The following is a 21777-nucleotide window of genomic DNA, read 5'->3' on the forward strand; positions in this document are numbered from 1 at the left end:
TACAAAACATACTCTAACATACCTAACGTTGTATAAAATAAAATAATAAAATGACACTGACATAGTGGTGCTGCATGTGTAGACCCTTAAACCGATCTATAATGTACAAGTCAGAACACATTAATGATCAATATAATTTGCATGGTGAGAGATATGTCACTTGTGCCTTTTGCGAGTGTGTAAAACACACTAGCACACGCACAGAGCTGAGATAACCTCTTTACTGCCTCGTAAGTGTTCAAGTTATGCAACTGTGGAGGTTTAGAAGAGCAGACAGCACCCTTCTTCTCTCCTGAGGCTGGACCTGCCTTATCATGGCCTGGCCATCAACGGTGATAAGAAGAGGAAAGGCCAAAGGGCCATAAGGAACAGTGTGTGCATGGTTCAGGTCAACAGTGTGAGGAGGCTGGACTCAAAGGGGAGGGAAGGCGGACAAGAATATTATCTGATAAGAATCACCAAGGTCTTTTGATCTGCGAAAGGGCTGATCCTGGGCTACAGGGTGTCATGCTGGGCGGACGAGCAGAACGACACGGCAGGTACAAACAAGCAAGGCCTTGAAGATCATCGGGGGCGAAAGCATATTTACACAGGGAAGACTGGAAAGACTCTTCTGACTCACACATATAAACATACAAGCTCCTCAAGATTTCACACTGTAGTAGCATTCTTTACATGTTTAGCCATCACTTTAATCAGAAAGCATGAATAATGTCCCAGTTTCTCATAAAGGTAAGTGATAATCAAAGAACCACAAAACATTGTACAATGTAGCATCTCTGCCAAGCCACAATCACTCAGCAAATTTAAAATCCACAAATGACTATGAGTCCATTGAAGAGAAGTTTGAATGTCACACTGTGGCCTGGTGGGTTTTGTCTCATAAGTCACTGATTAAAAGCTGTCATGTGGTGGCCAGACAGGACCTGGGGCTGCAGTTGCAAGCTCTGGCCTGAACCAAATGCCTCACTGTCTTGCCCCAGGCAAGAGGAGGAGGGATTTTTTTTCTGCCTGGGGCAACCAGAGGGAGGGAGGGGGTGCTAAGCAAGCTGCAGTGTTAAAGTGTTCCTTGTTTCCCCTTAGCAACGGTTAAAAACAGAAGAGCAGATACACATGTACTTGTAGCTCTTTGAAAATCATGGCCCAGTGAGGTGTAGTACTTGAGAGCTAAAGGAAAAGTTTGATGATGCTCTATATTTATTTATACTGTCAATAATTTCCATAAAAAGAACACAACTATTGCCTGTGAATGTTATTCCTCTGTGTCAAAGACCTCCATTAAATACATAAAAATGAGCCAGACTATTTCACTACGGGAATGAAATGTACCATCACTACAATAAATGTGGGCAATGTAGTTAACTTATATTATTTTGCTACTGTAAATACTCACTAGAGAACTAAATGTGTATTAATCCGTAGATGAAAGTAGTTCCAAACAAGACAAACAACAAACACTATTTCTCCACCTGTGTGAATCATGATTGCTAAAAATGATGGTGCCCAATTGTTTTAGGGAATTGTTTAACAGTAAAAGTAAAATATATATTTGTGACCTATTTTTTTTTAAAGATCTACATCTTCAGTGGAAACAAATGTATTTGGAGCTGAGAGTCACAGACAGGGTGAGTTAGAAAGTTTTGAGAGATGGACTAATGGTTTTGGTTTTTTCCTTGGCTTTGTTGACAGTAACAAAAATGCAGAATACTGCCAGCCTTAACCTTTAATGAGGTTATTTTCAGATGATCAAATGATGCTGTAACAAATGCAGGTTTTATTTTTCAGTTTGAGCCGACTACAGTGGTATCCTTTTTAATTTAGACAAACTTTTACCTCACGTCTTGAAAATAAGGATTATGATCGCTTTTAAATTTGCCTTTACTTCACATCAAGCCAAGACAATGACAACAAAGTATCAGCAACCTGTTACATCCACGCTCCAATTAAAAGAATTAAGATGTAAGAGGCCTTCATTATCAGCTCTCTCTGAAGGACATCAAAGGCAGCGGCGGAGTGAGAGTGCAGCTGCCCTGATGGTGTGAGTTTCTCCTCTCTCACTCCAGAGGAACTTGTTTGTGTTGAGGATGTTTACTGATCCCAGGAAAGACAAACAGCCTCTTTCTTGTGTGTAGGTACCACAGCTCACACAGAGCTCTGTGTGAGTGAGTGAGTGAGTGTGTGTGTGTGCGCGAGAGAGAGAGAGCGAGAGAGAAAGGGTGAGAGAGCGAGGCAGAGTGTGTATGTAGGATGTATTGTATTGTTAGGTGAGTGTTTATCCAGTCTCTGTCTTTTCACTCCACTTCCAAGTTTCCCATCAGACCCTGACCAAATTCAATGCTGTGAAATAAAATTAGAAAAATGTTTAAAAAATGCCAAAAGGCAGTTACAAACACCAGATGTCAACAAAATATAAAATATCTTAAATCTGCGTGATTTGAATTTCTGATTATAATATTCTAAGTAAAGGTTTTAAATATTTAATTCTATTAATAAACATATTCATAAATCTGCTACATGTAATTGACAACAAAACAACCACTGAACTGTGGGACAGCTGCACCTCTATGTGTCCAATAATTTCTAAAAAAAAAAAAAAAAAAAAAAGATTAATACTTCACCTGAACACATGGTGTCACTCTTTCTCATCTATGTGAACAGTCAGTGGAGAAAGCCCTCAAACCTCTCCCCAGCTATTTTAACTACATTTAACACACAACATCATGATGTCAGCTCGGTGTAAACAATGTTTTTGGACTAACTCTGATGGTCAAATGTGTTACCAGGATATACAAGCACTTCATGTGATTTGTTTGTGAGTACATAAAAGTTACAGTTCCACAGTTTGTTGATGTAACCTGGTTTAAAATGGTTTGGTATTTATAATAATAATAATAATAATGAAATCAAACTAATTTTGCTGCAAAACACATTTTTATAAATTCAAAAATGCTTTTGTTTATTTATTTGTATTTCTATTTAGTTTGGACTATGATAGCTGATGAATGTGTTCACCATCGTCTTATTTTATTTAACTCTTCCCAGTTAAGCTCATAATTCATGTAATGCTAAGATGATGAGTAGCCTCACTTCCAGGCTGTTCTATGAAATACACACCAATTGATGTTTGTATTGCCAGCATGGAGTGTCTCATTCTGTGGCCTTGTATCAGCAAATGTCACTTGGTATTGAGGTTTCCTACCACAGCTATAAATCCTGGGGGAAACAGGCTTTCACAGAGAGGTTTTATGGCACAGAGACTTCCCTTCCATTCTGCAGGGGGTATGGTGCTTTACACCGTGTGCTCATGTGTCACAGCCCTTTTAACTGGCACAGTTACAAAGTTAGTGGTATTTTTCAATTCAGCTTCCATGCAACAGATGTTTTGATAAGACATAGATTTTACTATGTATCTCTGAAAGTGGTCACATCTTTTAGCATCAATTATATGTAGCTACGGTGAAAACAATAGTTTCCTAACAGCTACAATAAAATTAAATGAAGAGATACTCTGATATTTTTAGTAAAAGCAACAATCCCACTGTAAAAGTACAAAAACTTTAGTTCCAAAGTGGTCATTATGCAGAATGGCCTATTTCAGATTTATGTTAGTGGATTATAATTATTGATGCATTCATGTGTGCATCAGTTTAATGTTGCAGCTGGTAGAGTGGAGCTAATTTTAATGACTTAATTTATTGGGGAGCTTGTGACTTTCTCCCTGGAGATCAATAAAGTCTGGTCTTAACCTATAATAATACATCATAATTTATTTAATTGAGCTGAATCTGCAGCTAGCGAGTAGCTATACATGTGGTGCAGTAAGAGGTAGAATATTTGCCTGTGAAAAGTAATTGAGTACAAGTATAAAGTAGCAGTAAATGGGGTTGGTTACCAACGACTGCCCTGAGGCCACAGACCTCTGGGGGCTCCAAAGCCCCAGGTTTACTCCACATCATCTGATTCTCCATAATGTGATTAACTGTACTGTAAATGCGTATCACAGAGGTAAAACATCAACTATATCTTGTAGACGTGTCTTGTAGAGGGACTTTAACTGATTTAGTTTATGTTAAGCTCATTAGAAGTTTAGTTTTATTAAATTGCTTCCATCTTTACTGAGTGCAAGTCAATAAAACACAAATGTTTGGTGTTTGTTTAATGTCAGAAAACGGTGGAAAATGACAACTATTATTTCCTGAAGTTACTGTACTCAACTTGCTTCTGTTGTCAGACCAGCTGTCAAGATAAGATGGTGCATTAACTGTCATAGAAAACTGGGAAACTAGCAAATATTCACATTTGAGAAGCTGTTACCAGCAAGTAATTGTCGGTTTTCCTCAAGCTATTAATCACTTGCCAATTAATTTCCTGTCAATCAACTGATCAATTAACAGGGCTAATTATCCCTGCTCTGGGGTCCTGATTGGTCTGTGGGTGTCTGGGAACTTAATGACACTGCCGTGTACAGTGGGGATCAAAAGGGGCCCAGCAACACATTTTTGCCCTGGGGTCCCTCAGCAGTTTAATTTGGCCATGCAAATGGAAATACTCAAGTAAACTACACTTAAGTAGAGTACTTTGGTAAATGTATTTAGTTACTTCCACCCCTGACTTTTACTCATGTAACATTTTGAATGCATGGAGTATGTTTAGACAGTGGTAAGTGAAAATTGTATGTGGACTAAGCAGAAAAACATGTGCTATGGAAAACTGGATCCAAGTTACTGTCTGAGTTACTGAATACAAAATAATAGATGGGTGATATTTCACTGCAGACTGACAAACAGCTGTGTAATGAATCACAGAAGAGGCAACACTGCATTATGTGGAAGTGTAGCAGAGCAGTACAGTGTGTACACCTGCATGGACTTCTTCCTGTGCTGAACGTCTCTTGGCTCCTCCAACTACGTTTGCTCGAAACTGGGAAAGTCGCCCAGCCTCCGCCTGTAGGTTGAACTCCACCTGGGACAACGGGCTGCGATCATCCAACAACGGCAATGAGGTACAAATGTCAGAAAACCTCGGCGGTGTATGTGCCGGGCGGTGTTAGTCTGTGCTGTTTTTAAAATCGTTATCCAACTGAGTTTACAATGATCTCTTTGTTTTAGCGAGCCATAGGTTAGCTGCTTCCGGAAAACAACCTTCACACAGGTAAGACGAGTTTCGGTCTCGACTTGGACAATTTGTGGTAAACAAACGTGAAAGGCAGCTGCTTCAGACTTTCAGGGGTGTACCGAGCTCCGTGTTTAATGGTTAAAATGTGTTTGTATGTGATGAGGAAAGTGAGTTTGCGAGCTGAAGGTGTGTAGCATTTAGCGCTTTTTCAGTAGGTTATGTGCTGAAGGTGAAGCCATGTCCGTCCTGCTCCGACTTTACCTGCCGTAATAACCACGATACCGTCGACCTGACTGACAAACATGAAGCCGAACTTTTTATTACCTCCTCTGTCATATGGATGTGTCACATAGGTGTAGTGATTAGGACCAAACCAGCAGCAATGGGCTGACATGAGGGGCGGCAGTGAGTTATTTATGGTCCCACTGACAACACACCGGTGGTGGAAGAGAGGTAGCCTACTTGTCATTTACTCAAGTAAAAGTAAAAATACTCTATTACAAGTAAAACGCCTGCATTCAAAATATCACTGAAGTAGCTGGCACAGAAGTACTGGCAGCAAAATGTACTTCAAAAGTGAAACTAATCATACAAAATGACTTCATTCAGAGTGTTAGATTTATCATATACAGTATACGTTATTGTTATATCAGTGATTCATTGATGTGTACATGTAAACAGTATTTTAATGTTGTCAAGGCAGGTAATTTAACGACTTTATGTACTGTTGGGTAGTTTAATCTATAACAATATAAACAGATTAAATGTTTTACATATACAATCTAAGTAACTTGTAACAATGTGCTGCAGTTAAGAGTACAACATTTCTCTCTCAAGTGTTATGTAGAAGAGTAAAGTGGCATTAAGTGGAAATACTTCGATAAAGTACAAGTAGCACACAACTGTACTTAATCACAGTTGATCAGTCCACTTAGTGTTGCAGCTGATGTGTCATTGTAGATTATATTACCCAACAGGACATGTAAGGAGTAAAGTTTTCTCCACCATAACCAGCTACAACATGAAAATGCAGCATACATGTTGTAATATGTAATGTTATGTAATAATATACTTTAATACACAACACTGAGAAAGTACTCCTTGCTCTACATATGGAATACTTTAATGATTACTCAAGCAAAAGATTTGACTACCATATTTCATGTTTATCTCTTTTTGCTGAGTAATACCATTACTGTATTAACCGTTATAATGTCTTAATTCCCTGCACTGTGAGAAATGAGCAGAGGACTTTTGTTTATAAATAACTTTTCCTCTGCCCTTTATGCTGAATACAATGGCGAGATCCCAAGTTTAAAGCCATGGGTGGTGTTTGTTAGGTATGTGCAGCCTGGCTGCTGAGGCTCAGGAGCCCTGTGAATATAAGCTTAACCTCCATGTGTGATTTGTTCATGAGACATTTGGTACCACAACACACGTGAGTCTATTGTGAGGCTGAGGTTTGGCTCTATGAATGTACAAACCAGGAAGGGGTTGGAATGGAAAACTCTTCGGGGGAACGATGGTTTTAACGTCGCTCAGATGGTTTTTGTTGTTGGAGTTGTTTTTCTTTCCTGCATATGGCTATGCAATGCAAATATTGGTCATTAGATTGAAAGCAGGGGAATTTGCATGCTGTTGCTATAGCAGTTATATAATCTTCAAATAAGTGCTCAAAATAGAAGGCATCTTATTTTAGTTACAAAGAAAATAATTTATTAAATTTAAGAGAGAAAATATCCCTGCAGTGATGTGAAATTGACGCAGCCATAAAAGCATTATCTTGGAGGTGTTAGAGCTTATCACTTGATTATACTCAGACACTGACGAGTACAGTCATTCACCTCTGGGTAGAAATTTCATTCATTTTCCATTTCATGTGCGGTATTTATGTCTAATCTCGATTAGTAATACCAGACATTGGTGTAAGGTTGTGGCAGACGTGACACACCTCCTGTCTCATGGACTGCAGATGTTATTCATCTAACACGGCCTCACCTGTGTTCACTGTGGGTGTGGCGGCACATGTGACTCACCCATATCGGGCCATCAAAGCGAGTGATTCGGCCACTGTGGGTAATCCTCTGGGAGACTGGAGGACACTGCAGGGCCGCAGACGTTTCCCTTGAAAGCTTAGGCTGTCACATGATTACAAGGCATTTGATTTGGAGAAGGCGTTCCCTCATCGAGGCTGGTCATATTGTGCTTTAGTTGGCTCCAAACCTGTAAAACACACATCACCCCATCTATTACAAAACTGTCTTATCAAACTAGTTTCATAAACATGGACTTTAACTCTAGCTGAAAATAGATTTTTTTTAAGTTCCTGGGAAACAATTGTGTTGCTCTGGGGTAGGATTTGGATTAATCTATATCTGTAGTTGTCATGTTGTCAGAAAATAATTTAAAAAATGTCCCATAGCCTACGGTTATGTGTGGTAAAAGTGGTCGGCTGGTACTAAGGAATATTGGCTTTTTGTTTTTGAAAAGCGATTAACAGCAGCTCTTAATTATGTCCAGACAATATTTTATGGACAATGTCAGAAAATAATGAAAAATACCAAAACAGGCTTACAAAAAAGGCTTACATTTAAGAAGTTGACAACAGTGAGTCAACTAAACGATCAATCAACTGATCATTTCTGGACTACACTTTTTTTACATGATGGACATGGAGGATTCCAAGAAAGACGAGTCTATTGATTTCATGCTGTATCCCAGAGGAGGGTAGTGATGTACTGCTGTGTTAGTGTGGCAACAGTGGCCACTGATGGATAGTTTCAGAGCCAGACACCTTTGAAAGCAATCTGTGGTCAGCTGTGACTCCCAACTCGTGCATGTCACTGTATCAGAAAACAAATAATACACCTTAGGAATAAAGCGATAGAGAAGGAATTTAGGGAGTGAAACTGTGAAAGTTTTCTTGATAAGAGAACCAACCGTGCCCTTCTACAGTAGAGCAGCACATTGTGTTTAATGTAAGTATATTGTGCTGTTTATCTCTTGTTTCTCATTTGTGCACCAGGTCATGTGGTTTTTAAATAAATGGAGCATAGCCTGGTTTCTACTGTGCTTCTCTGCCTGTGCTACAGGATCCATGGCCCCTATCCATTACAGGACTGGGTATCACTTGCACAGAGTAAAGACAAAGAGAGAAAGAGGGTCTGTGTGACCTCAGCTGGGGTGCATGCATGTGGAAAGACGTGTGTGCACACATATTTGTAATCATGCTTGTGTGTTTGCAATCAGTCATTCAGTCACTGAGAGTGCTTTACCTGCGGTAATGCAACATCAGCAGTCTGAGCCCCAACCCCCAAACACACACACACATATACACACACATATTCACTGGCATTGACAGAGGCAGAAGGAGCACTTCTCCTTTCCTCTCACTCTGCCTGGTTACACCAATTCCCCTCTGCATTCCTCACTCCAGTGCAGTCAGAGCTCATACACATCCACACTCACGCACACAAATATGTGTGTACACACACACACACATACACACACAGTATTCTGACGGTGTGCTGCTGGAGAGGCAGGGCTCTGGTTTCATTCAGGCTTCAGGCAGCTGCTAGGTTAGAGTCTCGTGTTTGCGTGCGGTGGCTACTGGGCGCTTGACAACAAAGATATCATCTCGGGTGAGTTGCTCCAAGGTAATAACACTGAAGATAAAGCAGTTCTTTTTGTGCCTGAAATCTGGATAGGGGTCAAAAAGGGAAGGAAGCTGAAGGTAGTGAGTTCATTGTTGAGGCTTATTTTTCTTTTTCTTACGTGGTAATGTATAAGGGAAGAGTTTTTTTTACTCCTTTTGTATATTTAGGACAAAGTCATGGATCTTAAGGTGGTACTAGGTGCTGTTTAGTACTTTTCTGTGCCAATGTAACCCCTCAGACACCAAGAAGTCAAAGTGTTCAGCTCAAAACTTATGTCATTTATTGCAGCTTAATGACACTTTTTCTTCTAACCATTTGGAGCAGGTAATGACTGTTCACCCTTTACATTTCAATCCATCCAAAATATGCTCTGGTTCCCTGGAAACCCTCTAACCCTGCTTCCAGTGGATGTAATGTATCTTACAAGGTAGATTTCAATTCAGTGTATTTGGCGTGATTCGTGAAGTGCCATTTTATTTGTTCATGTGTGAAGTAGCCAAAAGTTTCACCAAAGAATGCATTGCTGATCAGCACTCTCCTTATGAGAGGGAATTAAAGGAGATTAGGAGCGGCACAAAGGGATGGAGACCACTGCTGATTGGGTGCAAGGGGTCATTAGTGATGGGGGGTTGCATTTCTGCCCAGTTCATTCAAAATTCTTACTCTCGTGTAGTGCCCTGCCTTTGTTCCTGCCCATTAGCAGGGGTTTGACTTAAGTCCGGTTCTCCTGCCTCATTTCACAGAGTTTAGCCCTTTCTGCGTGAGCACGGTGACTTTTAGCTGAGATGAGAATTCCTTTTGTCCCTCAGGAAACTCGCTGAGAGGAAGCAGCTGCGGCTTGCTGCCATATTGCTGCTGCTCTGTGGATTTGTCATTTCCTGTGGAGCTGGCCAGTACGAGTAGGAATGGTCCAACTTCTGCAGCAGAATTTAACTGTGTTTCTCCTTCTCAACAGAAAATCAAAATGAGGACATGGAGGCGACGTCGCTGACTCTGGATCTTTGTTTCACTTTGACCGTCTGAATGGATTCAGCTTCGGACATGCAGACATAGACTCATGAAATATACTGGACAGAGTCTCTGAGGAGATAAGAGGAAGCAGATCTTTTGCAAAGACGCTGAGGTTTGGACTGAGCTCCCTCAGCCAATGGCTACAGTAGAAAACAAAGTTGCCGGGGGCGGCGGCAGCAGTGCTGCGGGTCTGTCGTGGGCGCGAGTATGCAAGGAGTGTGGCCAGCAGCACGAGGGCCAGGACAGCCACCTGTATGAGTACCAGGATGAGGTGGACGACGAGCTGGTCTGCCACATCTGTCTGCAGCCCCTGCTCAAACCTATGGACACCCCTTGTGGGCACACGTACTGCTTTCACTGTCTGAGCAACTTCTTGAAAGAGCAGGATTTCTGCCCCGTGGACCGCCAGCGGCTGCAGTTACATCAATGCCGTCCCTCCAGCCTGCTGGTCAGGAACCTGCTGGATAAGCTGACTGTGATGTGCCCTCACTATGAAGAGTGCCAGCAGCAGATGCAGCGCTGTGAACTGCAGCCTCACCTGCACAACAGGTAATGACAGCAGCTTCAGTGGATATTTTACCTGGCTAAAATGATTGGTCACTGTTGATAGGATTTCAGATGGGAATTCAACAAATATGCTTCCAACATTATTATTAACTAATTAACAACTGATCAGTGAATGGACTAATTGTACACACAGCACAATGCAAAGGTTTCCACTAACAACACAGAGAATATATAGTCAATGTATAAATGATGTAAGAGACATCAATACGGTTAGAGTGGATTTCATCAACATGACATAAGGCACAGGGAGGCTTTTAGCAAGGATTCAAGGAATTACAGGCACAGGTTCAAGGGAAGACCAGAGCATATAAATCAAATCAGGGAGAACCTGAATTGTATATTACAGTGAGTCATATATTATGGCACCAGGCAGCAGGCATATGAACAAAGCAGCTAGGTAATGTTGTACAAACAAAACATGACAGTTACATATTACCTCCACAAGCTGAATTACATTTCCCTCCACGGGTTTGTGGTGGTGATGATTCAGTGTAGACACACAGAATCATCACCATCACAAACTTGTCATATTGATGTTTGTCTCTGTCACTGTGGTCATTAAAGGGACAGTTTGGGAAATAAGCTTGTTCACTTTCTTGCCATGTTAGATGAGAAGACAGATACCACTGTCTGTTTAATATAAATCTACAGTTAGCTGACTGAAAGCACAGGGAAACAGTTAGCCTGGCTTTGTCCAAGGTAACAAAGTCCTCCTACCAGCACCTTTAAAGTTAATTAACACAATATATCTTGTTTATTCAATCTGTACAAAATTGAGGAGTTTAAACGAGTTTGTTAAACTGCAGTTACAAGATGTAACATGCTAATTAGCAAGCTTTAGAGGCACTGGAAGGCATATTATTTCTAAACTTTAGACAAAGCCAGGGTAACTGTGTCCCCTCTTTCCAGTCTTTCTGCTAAGCTAACTGTGTCACTCTTTGCAAAAAAGCAAGTAGGTGTATTTCCCAGAATGCCATGCCATTTCTTAAATCTTAAAGTGGATCCTCACAGTATGTTGTAAAGAGGATAAAATAGCTGGTATCCTCATATACTGTACATATCAGACATCTAGTTGAAGGTAAACATAATATGTTAAGTTTATGAAGTCATGACAAAATAATTCTGAGTACTTCTCAGGAATGTGAAATAACTATCATCGACATTGTTTCTCCTCTATGTGCTGTTTCAAGGTCTATTTTTTCCCTCTTTGAAGCTGTTCCATTTATTCCTGGTTGCACTGTGCCTCTGCGAACGCACAAACTTGTAATTATTGAGCTGAAGATGAGGTGCAGGTCAGTCGTCTTGTTTTTCACATTGTGGCCAGTGTGGTGCTTATCATCCTGGCCGTGACGCAGTCAGTTGTGGGTGGCAGATTGTCCTGCTGCAGCCTCTCTGTTCAAACAATGAGGAGGCAAAGTTCAGGCATGAGGAGCAAACAGCAGTCCCAGCTCTCTGACTGACTTAATCAGACTCAACCTATCTCCCCCAGACACCCTGCAATGCAGTGAAATTGTCTGCTCATCTGCATAGTGCTTCTCTTTTAAATCCTGGGCATAAATACATTCCTTCTGTCCTCTAATCTGCTGTTTTCCCTCAGAAAACACTTTAAATGCTCATTTTCTTTTTCCAACTTCTCTTTCTGTTATAAAGACGGATATTCACATATTGTTTCTCAAAGGAAAGAACATGTCAATCACTACCCAAATCATTCTCTTGACTAGTTTCCTCCATTTTCCTGTCTTTCCACAGATGTCCTGTTTTTAGAAGGCTGAGGGAGGAAGCAGAGAAGAGGAAGAGGCCCTCGTGGAATGAGTTAAAGGGACGTAAGGGAGACGGGGAGTTGTCTGGTGATGCTAAACATTCAGCAACACTGTCTCGAAATCCCACCCGGGAGCAGCCTGAGCCTGGGCTGATTAATCCTGCCTATGAGGAAAGTGAGGACGGTATGAAGTCACTTCTGTCTCTATAACAGCTGCCATTATAACAGTGATCCAGTCCCATAAGTGTTATATTCTGTGGAAACATGATAATTAGAGTGACTACTGATTTTCAACAGGAGGCCGGTCATACCCTGTGGCAATGACAGTGAATCATGTTTATAGAAGCTTCCAGGTGTAACAGAAATAGTTTCCCCTGCTGGGTTGATCGCAGAAAATCCAAATCCTTGTGCCAGTCCCCCTTCAGTTGGGGGGAGGTTGTCAAAACACAGAGACGGGAATTGCCACTGTTTTTAGCCTCAAGGTTTTGATTCTGAGTCTGTCGCAGGTGAATCATCAGCCTAGCTGTAGGAACATGTACCAGCTCACAGGGCTTTTTTTTTTTTTTTTTTTTTTTTTTTTTTAAACCAGATTGTCTCATCAAGAGGAAAAACCCTTAAAGCAACTTGCAAGCCAGTTCAATGGATCAAAGTCCACTAAAACAGTTTCCAGGCAACTGGTAATCAGTATCCAGAGAGATATTTGCATTGTTGCCATCAGCATCTCTATTTTAGTCAAATTACTCTCTAAAGACCTAGATATGAAATACAATGAGCCCACACTTGTAAATTTAATTAAGCCATACTGTTTATGTATTTATTATTTTTTGTATTGATATTTTTTTTTCCATAATGTCAGCATGTTGACTCATCCAGGTTACACTATCTTGGCAGTCAGCTGAATTCACTCCTTTGTGATACTGTTGGGACTTAAAAACACTGGCAGCACTGCTGAGGAGTTTTCAGTGACATGTAAATACTTGTATGGTCTCTGTGTGTGTGCACAGACCAGTTCCAAGGTTGAGATACTCTGTGTGGCTCAGTGTGCTGAAATGCTCGCTATCTTACTGAGATGATAACAAGGTGAGGTCCAGTCTGCTTCACTCTCTTTACTATCTAAGCGACTGTTCTCTGTGTACTGTGAAAACAAAACGTCAGCCTAAGTTCAGAAACTAGTTGTTGGTTGAAACACCTATTGTAATTTTTGTAATTTTTTATTTGTAATTTTATGCATATTGTTATTTGTAAAGATAAGCTCCAGTATTTATTTTTTTTTTTTTTAAAAGTTTCTTGCTGTTTTGCTGGATTAGATCTGTTTTTATTCTGTGTTACAGTAAGAGATTGGTACAAGATATGCTCCACTTATCTCAACCGTGTCACGTGTGACACATTATGTACATTATGTACAGTTTGGTTTTCTTTGAGGTTCGCAGCTCATTATAATTAACAAATACCTGAAGACCTTAATGTGTCGTCGTAATGGCTGAGATCTGGGAACATGGCGATGTTACTATAAAGAAGTCTGATGTGGCAATATAAAGCAGTCAGATAATCAGACAGGTTGCACCCAAAAGACCTAAACCACTTCATTTGGCTGGTGAAGGCAAAAGTGAGAGCACCGGAAATGTCAGTAATAATCCTTCACTGGACAGGAAAACTGTGTGCATGCAGTCTGATAAATCTGAATCAGGATGTTTACATTTGGGCAAAAATGTTATCTCTTCTAAATAAGTTTTTTTCCAAATTGGGAGCCTCTGGAATCTGTCTTTTCATCAGGGAATAAACTGAACATGTTTTATTCATAGTAACATAACTTTATTTATGTGTCTTTTAGAGAGAAGCAGAAATCTACTTCAAAGTGCTGATATCTGTAGACCATAAAACATTTATTTAAAGAAAATTGTACAACTATTCAAACCTGTTTGATATCCTGGCTGCTCTTGTTTCTCGCCTTTTCTAGTACATTGATATTTAAAAACTTTATTATCACGTGTTTATGAGGTTCTCTGCTCCTCTCCCTCCCCCCCCAGATAACACCCCTCTGCGGTCCAGCCTGGTGGCCGAAGCCAACGTGGTGGAGCTGTTCAGAGATGAACCAGAGGAGGAGCTGGGCTTTCGAATCGTGGGGGGGAAAGACACGCCGCTGGGTAACATAGTCATTCAGGAGATTGTCCGGGACTTGCCAGCAGCTCGTGATGGCAGACTGGCCCCAGGGGACCACATCTTAGAGGTGAGAGAGGGACTCATGACGTAAATGAGGAAAGTGCTGAGATAGTATAGCCCGTTATGTTAAGCAATCATCTCCTCCTCAGCATGGGAATTCAAAAACACGGGCCGTATAGCGTGACACAGTTTAAATCACCATATTTCTGCATAAACACCTTGCCAGTGTGTTCTCATGGTATTATAAACACAGTGCTTTTCAGCAGGGAATGGGAAAGTAGAAATTCAAGATAAACAAGTTTTAGCTCCATGGTAACAAGGCGTGGTTAACATTGCCATGCACAAACACTGACACATGTCAGTGTAAGCAACTTAACCTGGTTACTGTCACTGATTGACTTCCCGCCTTTCTGTTAGAGAGGGTCAACGTTCAAACAGGAAATGCTCTCCTTGAAATGGTTATGTAACCAGAGTTATTATGAAACTACTGCAGGTCAGTGTTAGTACCAATGTAAATGTTACATGTATTTCTGAGTTAATTTTGAAAAGTTTCCACAGAGGAGAATGGAAGCGCAGAAAGAGTTCTTAATAATTTGAGTTTTTCTTTATTCCTTTTAATGTCCTCCTCCTTGGATTTCTATCCTCCAGTTCTCCTGGAAAGTGGTACCACCGTTAAAAATTAACTGACTATTTGACTATTTCAGCCTTAGCACTGGCACCCTGTCTTTAGCGTGTCCTCCAAAATGTCACTTCTCCTCTAATGCCAACCAATGAAAACAAAAACTTCCAGCAAACAGGCTGCCTTCAGGATGTGGAACATTAGCTGGAGTTTTTTGGGGGCTTTGTGGAACACTGGTGGATGTAAAGAGATACGATGGAAGATGAGTGAAGATTGCATCACAGACATCTTGAAACTCAATCTTCCCCTTGAATCGATGCATTGATTTTTGTGACTTTCACATCAGATGCATAAGGAAAAGATGTCAGACGTCACAAATTGAAACAGGGACACTTTGGGCTTAGAGCAACACAGTTGTCTTACAGGGAAAGTAACATAATTAGTTATCTCACTTTTCTGCCAGACAAAAAAAACTTATAACTTTCCTAAGTGGCAGCATACATGCACAGTGTGTAGTACAGTGTTTGTGTTAGGCTGTGTCACTCACCGTGTTGTCATTTCACTCTGTGTTGTTGTGTGTCCAGGTGAATGATGTCAGCCTGGCCTCAGTCCCCCACGCCCGGGCCGTCGCGGTGCTGCGGCAGTCTTCCCTCCTCAGACTCACCGTCATGCAGGAGAAAGGCTTCAAAACGAGGGACCCGCGGTCTGATCATCACCCTTCCTCTTCCTCCTCCTCTTCCACCTCCACCGCCCCGCAGTCCTCTCACAGTCCCCATGGCAACGCTACCTCCAACCACAACCCCGGCACGGTCCTGCAGGTGACGCTGATGAAGACCCAGCGCACCGAACCGCTCGGCATCAAACTCATCCGCAAGTCGGACGAGAGCGGGGTTTTCATCCTGGACCTGCTGTCTGGTGGTTTGGCAGCCAAAGATGGAAAACTGAGGAACAATGACAAAGTGTTGGCCATTAATGGACATGACTTGAGACACGGTACGCCTGAGAGCGCTGCCCAGATCATACAGGTATACTCAATTTTAACCCATTAATTACAAATGACATACACTCATTGACCATTTTTTTAAATCATGCCATAAGTTTAAAGATTTATGTAATTCCTTATGAGCTGCCATTGTTCTGAGTTCATTTCTTGTTTGTTGTGTTAATGTGTAATAATGTGGTTGTGAGCATGGGCTAGTTCGGACTGGTGCATTTATAGATTTACAGACATTTTAGATGATTTTAGATTTGGTTGCCAGAAAGCATCTCACTAACAAGCTGTGTCCTGAGAAAATCAACCCAAGAGCACAGGAGCTGAAACACAAAGAACACAAACAATGTGCACACTATGAAACAGATCATCTAAATTATGACATTAAATCATTAAAAAGGTTGTTATTCAGCCGTCAGTACTCATTGGTTGTTATTTTCTCAGCATCAGCTGAGAGACACAACAGTCACTGCTTTCAGTTACTTTGCAATGATGTAAAATTAACAAAACAAACAGTATGCTAGCTCCAGGGCTGCGACGTTCATGAAACCACACAATGTGAAAGTGATGAATAAGAGCAAACAAGACAGTGATGAGTCTTGCATGTAGTCGGGCTTCTAATGTGACTAACTGAACAGGATTTAAACCTGAAGAGCATGAATTTACTCAGCAAATTTAAAGGCAGGTAATATACGCGTTATGAGATCTTATGGCCTGATGTGACAATCAAAGGAAAGTCAAGGGGTCAGAAATCTTGTGGGGACCTTGAATATCCAAAAAAAAAAAAAAAACCCAACAACATGGCTTTTCCAGATATCTTGTCCTGCTATTAGGGTAAAAGTCATGTTTTGAGTCTCTGCAAGTACCAGTGGCCAAGTACCAGTCAAAAAACTCATTATGGAATCAAAAATGGTGTTGTGTATGTATTTACTGTGGAATTAATTGCTTTTCTTCTGTGTGTTTTTTTTAGGCCAGTGAGGTGCGTGTGAACTTTGTGGTGATGAGACCTGCAGAGGCTCAGGAGGAAGGAGGAAGCAGCAGAGAGGGACAACACAGTAGATCAGGCAGGAGGGCGCCTGAGCCACAGTACTTCAGACGCCGCTCCACCTACATGAAGGTAATTGTGAATATTTCCTCACAAACTAAAGATTGCTCCTGGCCTCTTTTTTTGTAAAATATCTTATATTCACGTTTATTTCTGTCCTGTCCAGCTGCTTACCGCTGGACTTTTAACTTCCTTTTACACCATTAACCACAATGTTGGTCGTAGTATCTTCCAAACGTTACATGTTCCTGTTTACACAGTGTAGTTGTGATGATTGCTCCTTTGTCAGTCACACTCAGTTGTACCATACACTGTCAGTAGAAAAGATAGCAACCTCCCCCCAGTTGGGGGTGAGAAGCTTTGAGAGCAGACACCTGCGTCGGTGAGCAGAGATGAAAGCCCCTCTCCGGGGCCTCCCTCTGTCCTGATCAAAAGGCCTGGGGTGCTGCTCACTCTGCTGCTACAGGGCCACTGTCTTGTTGTTTTTGGTTGTTTCTTTGGGTGGCAGAGGATCAAAGCTGGTAACAGTTAGCTTTCGCCTGCAGAGTCGAGCCTTTTCGTCTTGCTGGGGGGGGGGTTCCCTGCTGTGGGGGAGGAAGAGCCCCCACCTCCCCCGAGCTTCCCTTCTGATGGTTTACAGACTCTAGAAAGAAACAAGGAGGCTGGTTGAAGCTGTCATTTTCCACACATCTTTTCCACTACGAGAGCTTAGTGTTGATCCTCACACGTTACCTCTACCCCTACCTCTCAGCTCCATCTCAAATGTTTCACATTTGTTTCTACGAGTGGTTTCGTGAGAGGAATCAATTAAGTCAAAGGATCCTGGAGAGGCGGGAGTTAATTGGCAGCAGAGACTGTTAGGTCAAACAAGATACGATACAGCAGCCATTCTTGTGGAGTATTTGTTCAACATGGCGTCCTGAACAAGGCCAGCATAATTTTAAAAGCCCACACAGTAAAGTTGATAAGAATGTTTCTCATTGCTTCATGTTAATTTTTCTCTTTGTTCAAACAGGATCCTCCAGGTGGGTTTTCCAGCCAGGAGAAGACTGTGAGCCTGAAGAAGGAGCCTCGGCTTTCCCTGGGCATCACCATTGCCGGGGGGAGGGACTGTCGCAGTCGCCTGCCTGTCTACATCACGAGTGTGCAGCCTGTCGGCTGTTTGCACCGAGATGGCACCATCAAAAGAGGTACGCAGCAGCATCTGGTGATCTGTGATACTGACTCTTAATGAGGAATTCTATTTGAAAATGATGATGTTGAAGACATTATTTCTTGTGGCTGGGGCTGCAAGTAATAATTATTTCATTATCACTTAATTTGTCCGTTTATTTTCTTGAATCATTTGTCTATAAAATGTCAAAATTTGTGAAAAACTGTTGCTATAATTTTCCCATAGCTCAAAGGTGACATCTTCAAATGTCTTTTGTCTGACCTAAAGTCCCAAAATGCAAAGATATTCAGTTTACTAATATATATGATAAAGAAAAGCATGAAATCCCCACACTGAAACTAGCTTTTTTTTCTCTCTCTCTCTCTCTTTTTTTTTTTTTTTTTTTTTTTTTTTAGCATTTTTGCTTTAAAAAAGTCATTACTCTTCAATTAATTTTCTATGAATCAACTAATTGATTAATCGCAGGTCAGCAGCTGAAAATTCACAAGTGGGTCAGTTCATGTGATTCAAACTTGTGTGAGAATATTTGGATGAATCCACAGCAACAGCGAGAAACTTTCAACGGGAAACTATTTCCATTTCTGTTGTCAAATCTGTTACAGTGTGACAGTTTAATAGGAAAAGGACAATTTGCTTTTCACTTGCTTCTATTCAGGGATACAATGTGTTGCTCACTGCTCAAGGAAGGATGTGTGCTAAAATAAAGGCCTTCCTTAATGTTAGCCTTATCCATGTGGTTGAATTGACAGCAAACTGCATCCACCCCTAAAAATGATGCATGCCTAATGTTGAACTAAAAGATCCCCTGAACTAAGATTGCTCTATCCGTTTCCCCAGGCGACGTTCTGCTGAGTATCAACGGTGTCGATCTGACCCAGCTGACCTACAACGAGGCCGTTTCTGTGCTGAAGGCTCAGACGGCTCAGTCCCAGGTGGTGCTGCGTGTCATCCAGACCATCTCCGAGGACTCAGAGGAGGAAAGTGAGGCTGCAAACAAGGACGAACTGGACCCTGTGGACGACCCACGAGATGACACCCTCAACTGGACACCGCTGTGGACTCGCTGGTTGGGATTACCGAGGTAGAGTAGCTTTCATTAACCACCAATTATCTGATTCCTGTTCCTCCACTTCCTCCACTGTTCTGACTCTGCCTTCGTTGTTTCAGTAACATGCACTGGTGCCGGGACATCGTCCTGCAGAAAACCAACAACGAGAGCTGGGGCTTCAGTATCGTCGGGGGCTACGAGGAGAGCCACGGCCAGCAGCCTTTTTTCATCAAAACCATCGTGCCTGGTACACCTGCTCACTTTGACGGACGCCTCAAGTAAGTTAACCTCAATTTGACTCCCGTGTGACGTAATCGCTCTCCCCTATCCTGTCATCACTCACTCTCGCTGGCCAGACTCCCACATTAATCTGCCTCTCGGTTCCATCCAGGTGCGGTGATGAGATCGTAGCGGTGAACGGAGCCACAACAGTGGGAATGAACAACTCATCTCTCATCCCCATGCTCAAGCTGCAGAAGAATAAAGTCACACTGACTGTGGTGTCCTGGCCCGGCAGTCTAGTGTAGAAAACACACATCCCCCCCCCCCACCCCATACACACACTTTGCCCTGTTCGGCTGCATTCTTGACTGGGCCACTCACTATCCCCCTCATTTGTAACTCGTTCGGTTACGTTCTTGTTAAGGCTTTTCATCAGCTGTGTAACACAGACCATGTGTGTACATAGGAACCACCCTGTGTACAATGGTACCTGTTTGTCTCAGATGTCTGGTGCACTCACAGGGCAGTTTAATCAGGGTACAAAGTTGATGACAATCAGTGAATTATATGCTAAGGACAAACGGGAAGGATTGTTATTTACCTTTCTGAGCCTCTTCTGTAGCTTTATCTATATTTTTGCCTTCCTGTTGGGTAATTTTATCATTTAATCACAACTTGATTCAAGTGATTCACATAAACAGCATCCAAAGATGAAATGTAGAGCTTACAGTACATGTAGACAGTTGTAATGATGAGTTTTAGAGGACTACATATAACAAAATGGCTGCTGACTGTACAGACTAATGCCAAAGACAGAAATCATCCTCTCTTGTGTCAGTAGTGTGGTTTTACAAACTTTACCAACAGAATGATGAAGCCGTGATGGAACTTTTAAGTAAATTGAATCAAAGTGACGTTAAGAATAAAATCAACAGCTACGGCCACATTGTGTTATAAAAGGAGACTTTTATTTTAACAGGAAAGCTAAAGAAGAGATCTGCAGTCACCTTTAGTCTACAGCTTTGATGCTGGTACCGACAGAAATGCTCAGTTTAAAGAGTCTGAGTCTTAGCTCTGCCATAAAAGTAATCATTAAAATCTTACACTTGTGTAAACTTCACAGGAAACGCGCATTGGACCGTTTATTCAGAATTGGTAGGAAACAGCTTGGGTGCAAGTTTGTTTCCTGTTCACTCTTGATTATAGCAAATGCTTGTACACAGTGATATCGTTATTTAAAACTGTGAGTGGGTCTGTAGCAGCGAAAAAGTCTGTGATCAATGTTTGGTTTTATCATAAGTGTTGTTAATCCATAAATGAAACAATTTTTTATTCAACTTTTGATTTTATTAATTGATACATGTCCCTGTACTAGTGCTCTGTATTTATTGGCTCATACTGAATGACTTTGATAAGCGGGTGCCTTGTTGTAGACATTGAAGGACAAACCAGAATGTATACTTGCCTTAATTTGCCACTCTACCAAAATGTGTTTTTCCTCATTATTTCCTCTCATTATATACTGTATATACTTTAGATATAAATTCAAAGGTGAACGGCCTAGTCCAGATAAATTTGTGTTACCTCGTTTTTTGTGTCAACATTCCAGTGGCCTTTCCTGTATCTTAACTGATGCAAGGACTTATTGAACAATACAAAATATTGTTACAGAATTAGTTTTTTTGGAGTCAGAGTGGCTGTGAAATATTAGCTGTGTATTCGTTGTCCCGTCCATCGTTTCATTATGTTCAATAAAATCATAATAAATCACCCTGTTCTTCTGTTTATTTGGTCTCTAACTGCACTGTGGGGATGTCACTTGTCTGAAGTGGCATGAATGGGAAAGCAGTTCACATATTTCATTATGTGACTGGGCTTCTTTAAGCTGCTGTTGCTTCATATTTTGCAATGATCAGAGGGATCAGAGGGGATCTGTAGCTGTGTGATGTCACCCCTGAGCAGAACACTTACAGTAAGCTGCACATGGTTGACATTATTTACCACCCTCAGAAATGTCTAGTAAACTGTACAGTGACCCCTGGTGGACACAACCTGTACAGGGTAAAGAAGTGATCTTGCTTATGTTTGGGTCAAAACTGAACAATTAAGAAACTCCCTGAAACACTTAAAAATGTTTATTCCATGTGAAATGTTTACTCAGGAATCATGATGCAAAGTTAAAAGGAGACCAAATATAAATATGTGTTCTTATAATGTCTGTACCCCATCTGGGCACAAAGAAACTGTTCTGCATTAAATAAGACTCTGACTCTGACTATTGACAATACTACAGAGTGTGTGTACAGACTCTACAGTTGAAGTTTGTGAATATCTGCATGTATAAACACACACATCCACCAGAGTTCTTGACACTCCTTGACAACTTCTCTGCACACACACACACACCCAG

General features: G+C 41.4%; 1 protein-coding gene and 1 long non-coding RNA gene across 6 annotated transcripts; one reads left to right on the top strand and one right to left on the bottom strand.

Moving 5' to 3' along the window:
• Positions 1–1621: 1621 nt before the first annotated feature.
• On the bottom strand, positions 1622–8410 carry LOC127142714 (uncharacterized). Its single transcript, XR_007813684.1, has 3 exons — positions 7152–8410; positions 2619–2699; positions 1622–2337 (listed from the first exon to the last, which is right to left on the bottom strand). It is a non-coding gene; the product is annotated as an uncharacterized LOC127142714 (long non-coding RNA).
• On the top strand, positions 4841–21137 carry lnx2b (ligand of numb-protein X 2b). 5 transcript variants are annotated; one of them, XM_018660414.2, is made up of 11 exons: positions 4907–5002; positions 5109–5151; positions 9727–10331; positions 12099–12292; positions 14136–14335; positions 15472–15912; positions 16849–16995; positions 17939–18113; positions 18935–19178; positions 19265–19423; positions 19537–21137. In XM_018660414.2, the coding sequence occupies exons 3-11, from the start codon at positions 9919–9921 to the stop codon at positions 19670–19672; spliced, it is 2109 nt and encodes a 702-aa protein (XP_018515930.1). In that variant the 5' UTR covers positions 4907–5002; positions 5109–5151; positions 9727–9918; the 3' UTR covers positions 19673–21137. The 5 variants fall into 5 exon arrangements, with proteins under 5 accessions (XP_018515927.1, XP_018515930.1, XP_018515928.1 ...); XM_018660411.2 differs by lacking the exon at positions 5109–5151 and having other exon boundaries at positions 4841–5002; XM_018660412.2 differs by having other exon boundaries at positions 5002–5151.
• Positions 21138–21777: the final 640 nt, after the last annotated feature.

This window comes from Lates calcarifer, linkage group LG8, assembly GCF_001640805.2.
Source record: "Lates calcarifer isolate ASB-BC8 linkage group LG8, TLL_Latcal_v3, whole genome shotgun sequence".
Classification (NCBI taxonomy): Eukaryota; Metazoa; Chordata; class Actinopteri; family Centropomidae; genus Lates; species Lates calcarifer.